Source organism: Meleagris gallopavo, chromosome Z, assembly GCF_000146605.3.
Source record: "Meleagris gallopavo isolate NT-WF06-2002-E0010 breed Aviagen turkey brand Nicholas breeding stock chromosome Z, Turkey_5.1, whole genome shotgun sequence".
NCBI classification, from domain to species: domain Eukaryota; kingdom Metazoa; phylum Chordata; class Aves; order Galliformes; family Phasianidae; genus Meleagris; species Meleagris gallopavo.
The window spans coordinates 34,325,912-34,333,175 of record NC_015041.2 but is presented as its reverse complement, the minus strand read 5'-3'; the positions used below and the strand labels follow the sequence as shown (position 1 = coordinate 34,333,175).

Here is a 7,264-nt window from a genome sequence, read left to right as displayed (position 1 = left end):
AAAAAGGAAAAAGAAAAAAGAGTCAAAATTCTATTACATTATAAAAGTTTTAAAAATAAAAGAGATTGACATTTTGATATATTTCAGCTAATTCCTCCAAAAGACAATTCAAATTGAAATAAGCATCCATTTTTAAACATAACTAAATAGATATATTAGAGGACTACTGTTTTTAGCTACTAAATCACTGAGAAGTGAAATGACCACCTCTTGTGAATATTTCTCTAATCAACGAAGGACTTTTTTTTCCCCAAAGATTCTCAGATGGCTGTTGGATTTCCATCACATAAAAAGCTTAAAGCTTAGTATTTTCCCTGTTGCGTCAATTACTATCAAGACATTTCTTGAAGATACTGGCATAAATAAGAGTAGAACAGAAAGGGAAACATGCTCACTTCTTCACAGTATGAACTACACTAGCAGACAATTTAAGTCATTCTTTACTTACCAATGATTCATTATAGCCATAGTGATAGAACATCTCAGATTTCACATTCCAGTAAGCAAAAAGGTTATCCAGTCGTACAAACTGAAAAAACAACAGAATATAAATACTAATAAATCTAAAAGTTTTAAATTTAATTTGTATTTCACAAACTCTGGATTAATAAGAATATTCAGACTGTTCACTGCACATTGCACATTTTTGTATTTCAAAGTCTACACAGTTGTATCTTCTTACTGTAGAATAAATTCAAATTCATAGCTAGTCTGTACTGCACTAGTTCTTTCTTTGGCATTTAGATTATACTGTACCTTGTAGAACAACTTGGCAGATTCATCATGTAAACATGGATTCCAATTCTTATCTGAGGTCTGAAATGAAAAGTAATGATAGTTTTTCTGCTGTTTACTAAATCCCAGCATTTTATAATCACTGAAACAAATAAGTAGAACAAACAGGATGATCATCATAATTAAACCCTCTGAAAGTGGAGCAACACTATCTTCTGATTTTGAACTACCAAGCTGTGACTTTCTTAATCAGAAGCTTCATCGGACTTCCTTACTGAGAAAACTCATATATGTATATATGCAGTGATTGGCACACTGCACATAGGAACCTAAAGATTCCAGCCTTGCAAACAGTTTTTCTTTACATTAGTATTATTTATAGGTAAGCATTTTCAAAGGAGGAAAAAAGGGACTGGAATTATTCTGCAATTCCAGAAGTAGCAGCTTAGTTCAAGCCCAACAGAAATTCTATCTGCTACTATTCACTCTTAAGACCAACATGACAAGCACTTCAAAAGTGATGTAATAAGAGTACCAGTTTTGGTTCATCATACAAAATTGTTTGTGGGAAGAGGTTAGAAAAGAGCTATTTCTGTTTCTTGAATCTGCTAGAAAAAAAAAGAATAACTAATTAATTCAAGAAAGTAGAATGATACTTAAATACCATTTTTCTTTATTAAATACCAAAATTTCTTTACAATTACTAGTTATATAGTAAAAGCTACAAAGTCAGAGCTATTCAGCATATTGCTTCTACTAGCTCCACTTCCAGAATGAATGTATACAGTCCAAAATAATTACTATCCGCACCAAAAACTGCAGCTTGTAAATTAAAGAACTGAACTACAATTTGAAACAAGATATCACTTTTTTTTCCTCCTTCTTTGCGGCTCATGTCAATTTCAATAAAACACTCATAGATTATGAATAGTACATATTTATCAAAGACTGATTCCTTGCAATCACAAATTGCAAAGACAGAATAAAAATTTCCTCCCAGAGATTTTTTTAAAAGCCAGCATTTTATCTTTAATGGCAATATCCCCACTCTGATATTTGTGCTTGATTTGATAAACCAAATAGTTTTGAAACAAATACCATTGTGCTTAGCCCATGATTAGAAGAATTCTTCCATTAGATAATATGTTACCAGATAGAAAAACTTAACTTATAAACCAACATAACCTATATGATATGTGTCACCTCAATGTATGCATCAACATGCTTTTCAGATGAAAAATAAAATTACCTGCAAACTTAGGTTCTGAAGTGAAATCCCAAATGACAAGGGGTTACTTCGATTTGTGATCTAATAAAGTGAGGGAAATACCAAAAGAAGATTATCTTGTGCTTAACATTTAGATTTGGAAATAAGCAGACAGTAAATACACACACGTATGTCTTCATGCCTTGGTACAAGCTTTTTATCAGTTTTCATTTTTTACTTTAAGACCGTGAAACTTTAAAACCTTTAATAGGAATCTGTCAACATACAAAATAACAGGGGAAAAAAAAAAAATCAGGCAAGTTCATTATTTAATATAGTTGTTCACATCCCCTTATGATAGACAAAATAACTTACATCATCCTCATAGCGAACGTGGATGTTGGAAATCTTCATTTGAAGATTTTTGATGACCTGCGTGACTAGTTTTTCTACAAAAGTGTCTTGTTTCTCTTCTTTCACTTTATCTAATTAAAAAAAAAAAAAAGAATTTAATATTCTGTTCACATTTAAGAATGTTTATATCTAAACCAGAATAAAAAGTAGGATGATAAAATTCATTTGACAGGTACTTAAATTTTCTATTACTCTGTACTCTCATTTCTTAAAAACGTTCTCTCTCAATATGACCTGTAACATTTATATCCTCAGCCTATGATATGATGCAGGTGATTCAAAAGCATTTAAATATGAGATGACAACTATCTCATACTTTCAGGATGAACATTTTGCAGTATTGATGCCACCTACACACTCAAATTTCAAGACAGTACCTGTTTTCCAAAGATGAACACTATTTCAATACAAAATATTCAACAGCTAAGTTAAATACTACGTAGGACAAACCTGCAGGCACATACCTTTCTATATGAAAATAAAGATCTCTAACTTCAGTTTAAATATCAGGACAAAACAAAATACCTAGAATAGTGAGAAATTCAACATATTTTTGAATTAAAAAATAAAAATAGCAACACTTTAATTAGCTGTTCTCACTCTTACCTTGCTCAGCTATTTTCTGCTTTGCTTCCTCTATCCTTTGCAATTCCCTTTGCCTTGCCTCCATGAGCTGCTTGGCCTCTTTTTCAGCATCATATTTTATGCCTAAATGCACAATATTAACAGGTGAGATACAGAAAACTTTATGGTTTTGGATACTTTTACAAAAGCAATTTTTCTCATATTTTGTTAATAACTCAACAACAAAAAATTAGTTGTCTGAATCTAAACTGCTGAAGAACTCTCCACTGGCATTTACCTAGTTTGATTTGGTTGGAGTATCTAGCAGAAATAAAGCTCATGAAATCAACATCAACCAACTACAGAGACTTCTGAAATCCCATCCACACATTTTCACATTTTCTTCTCTATATTAACTTACTGGCTGTGGGCACAATAAGCAAATAAACTCCATCAAGAACTGCCTCAACAGGTTGAGTATAAAGGTTTTGCCATGGAATCTGTAGGTTAAGTTGACCTACAAACACAAAAGAAAAACATACAGTCATATACAGATGACCAGAAAGAAATTATTAAAAAGATAACTGACATTAACTGCAAAAGCTCTAAACAATTACTTCATTGAACATAAAAACCAGTGTATCTGAGGTGGATTTCCTTTGGGTTGTCTGTCTTAAGGAGCATGCAGATGAACATTCAGCAAGTTTTCTGCATGAGCTAAACACTTAAGTCTGAAGTCCCTCTCCTAATTCCCCTGAATTATATTCACTCTTCACAACAGACTGGATTTCTTCCAAATTCACTTACAGCACCCTCACACACACACAAAAGAGAACAACTCATATATTATCAGTCAGCAAAACACTGCCAAAACCAGAACTTTTAAAACATATCTATTTTCTTTTTCCATGGAAGAGAGCCTTAAGAATGAATACACGTGTGTAAGCATGATGACGCTGACATTACAACATCCCTCATTCTTCATATATGCGTCATTTTTAATAAATATGAAGCTAGTCACACACACAAAAATTATTTCCAGAGGAAGTCTATGGGAAACAATATGGCTTTAGGTTTAGTTCACTTTAAGAAACAATTAACTTTTAAAATGCAGTCAACTGGCAGTGAGAAAATATTTCATAAAAGGGAAAAGACAAAGGGAAGGAGGTGGCGAAATCAGAGATGAATCTTGCTGAAATAACAGATGAGACCTAGTTCTAAACAACTGCTCATTTGCTACTGTGTTCTTTTTTCATTAATGTTGATATGACTAAACAAGACTCCATACATTTTAACTTCAAATTTCAGCTCATTTCAAGCTCTTTAACGAAACAGGGTGGTTTTTTTTTTTATTCGTTTGTTCATTTTTCAGAACAACAACAAAAAAACAAACTCAAAGTGTTCAAAGTATGAAAATCAAGAAAACTACTTGCTTAGAATGCCTAAAGACACTTGCAAGGAAAAGTAGTATGTTTAGTGACTCCAGCAGGAATGCATTACAAAATGTAACTTACCAATGTGTCCTGCTTTAACTTTAAATGGCACATCCAGTTGACTCTGAAACAAAGTATTTTAGAATATTTCAGCAACTTGAGAAACTTTGTCAAATAGGACTATGTGACAAAGATAAACTTAACAACAAATACATCTCTTAACCATTGAAGGGGAAGAAAAAAAAAAAAAACACCACACACCAAATAAATAAATAAAACCAAGGTATTAAATATAACAGAATGCACAAGCAGTGAGCTTCTGATTTAGACTGCTAAGCCATGCACATTCCCCACAGCAAATTTTCTGAAATATTCTATAGAAAAAGATATAGCTTCCAGTATTTTTTTTTTTAATTTAAACACATTCCTATGTGAGTTTTATTTTTGCAAAATATGTGAATTGAAGCTAGTAAGTATATAGATTCATCTTAAACTTAATCTCAAACTCACTAGATAACATTAGTACTGGAAAAAAAAAAAAGAACAAAAACCACACACACACACAAAAACAAGTTTTCATATAAGTTGCTGCACATCCTATAATAAGAACCAGAAAAAAAAAAAAAAAATCAACCAAGAAGTGTCCCATAATAATTTTTTTGCAACAGTTTGTCTTTGCTTTCATTGTCTTACCAGCGCATTTTCTTTTATTTCAAGATTTTTCAGTGCTACAGCTCCTAAAATCAAAAAATAAGTAAAACTACAATAAGTAGTAGCAGTGCACACTTAACAAATCTTAGCTGTGAAAACATCCACCCACATCTCAAATATTCACAAAAGATTATTAAGAATACATTGCCCATTTCCACTACAAAGAAATCTTTCTCTAAGATTTGCTTGTGGATCCTCCATGGAAAAGAACCCAAGATTACTCAAAGTAAATCAATGGAGATGATCCTAGAGGTTTTTTTCAGCCTTAATGATTTTATGATGGTTGCATTTCATAAGGACCTATTTGAAATTAAAAGTTTGCTTCTTTTTCCTCCACCATCTGCTTCTCAGGCTTGTGGAAAGCCATGTTACAGCTTTAGCTTTACACTGAATCTTTTCTCCCTGAGAAGATCATTGATTTGCAAGTTGCTTTTACAGTTTTATGACAGTTCACAGGAAGAGCTGCAGTACATCCAATTTTAGAATGCCATAAGATAAGAATAACTTCAGTATCCTGTAAACACAGAAAATTCTAATTCCAGAATATGTTTTTACAACATGCTCAATGTCAGGCATTTGACATCATAGAAGAACATCAGAAAGATGCAGGAAATTCACCTTTTGAAAGCAAGCATATTTTGAAGAAACATCTTCTGCAATTTCTCTGAGAAGGATGGAACATCTGCAACTGCTACCTTTGAATTAGTTGTATAGTCTTAACACTTGCACATGGAACAGACACTTGATATCACCAAACAGAGGCATAAATGAGATTCAGAAAACAGGAAGTGGATTACAAACCCATAAGGGAACACAGCTTGAGATAGTAAATAAGACTTGATTGACCCAGTAATATTTTCCTTTTGGACACACAAGTTAAAAATGGCCAAACACATCAGGAGACAGGGTCTCCAACTACAGTAAGTGTTCTTGCAGTTAGATGGCAATGATAGCTTTGGACAGTACTCAAAGTAGAACCAAGAAACAAGACTCTGATATCAGAATTGCACTCCTTGGAGTTGGTTCCAGTCACTGAATCGCTGTTGTAGAGATTTTCAAGTGAACTAACCCAACCATGTTGTGGTACTTACAAAATACTAAGTTTTTAATTATTTGATGTGGTCATCAGAGTAATCTATACATAGCATTTTTGGCAGAATTTTATATATTTGATACATGTTACTATCAGCCTATCAAAAGAAATACTTTATGCAGTAGGATGGTTTTGAGCTGCGGGCTCTACTTTTAAACCTTACAGTACAAAGATAGTGGCCCAAGCATCTGAAAAGGAGAAAAAATAAAAATAAAAACAGAGAACAAAGAAAGCATTTCCAACTGTACACCACAGCCCATCTAGTAACTATGGCAGCTTTTTAGTCTTTGCAGGAAATGACAAGGCAATCGCTTTTATTTACTAGAAGAATCAGTTCTACACTAAAATTTATTTCCTATCAAAACTCATCCTGCACAGATCATTTTAATGCTCAGTAACAGAAATTTCATTTTATAAGAGGAAACAAAACAAAAGCAAAACATGCATATTTCTTCTCTATGAAGGTTTTGCTGGTTGTATTCATGGTAAGTAATGCTACTGTGTACAGTGTAGAAGTTCGTGTTTGTGATCTAATTAGTGCAGCTTAGATTTTTGCCTCCCAGTTGAGGCAAGTCTATCAGCAATATCTAAGACTACATGACACATGAAATAATTTAAATGGCTTCAGTTTCTTTCACTTTCACTGTGAGCAAAGTAAGCATTACATTGTCTTTATGAACAGCTTTGGTGCATTATGCATTTTCAGCTGAGACACATTACTGTAAGCTGCAATAACATAAAAGCCCTAATGTTTCTGAAAACATTGCAAAGCATGCAAGGATTATCATCCCGAGCTCTTATAAAATACTTTTTCACAAGGCAAGCTATGGCTCATTTTGCCTGAGCCCATCATACTGGCAGGGAATAAACACAGCATCAATACTGCTCAAAAAAAAAAAAAAATTAACAGCTCCATACAAAGAGTTGGGATGGGGAAGCCAGGTAAATTATTCTTCACTGTTTTTCCCTGTATGTATGATTTTATGATTCCTAAGTTTTAATGTTTTAGTATAAATAATTAGGAGAAATTAGTAAAACTCTGATAATTTCATTTTAATGTGAATTTACTAAACGTTTACTGAAATATCACAACTTTTTAAAAAAAGA

General features: G+C 32.7%; 1 protein-coding gene across 1 annotated transcript in view; it reads right to left on the bottom strand.

Annotated features, from left to right (window-relative positions):
- VPS13A (vacuolar protein sorting 13 homolog A) overlaps positions 1–7,264 on the bottom strand; it is a gene marked incomplete at its 5' end in the record, with an annotated part of 68,961 nt that overhangs the window by 14,451 nt on the left and 47,246 nt on the right. The window contains one exon of the mRNA XM_010725764.3: positions 2,591–2,597. Coding sequence (XP_010724066.3) covers positions 2,591–2,597 — 7 coding nt within the window. The remainder of the gene's footprint in view (positions 1–2,590; positions 2,598–7,264) is intronic.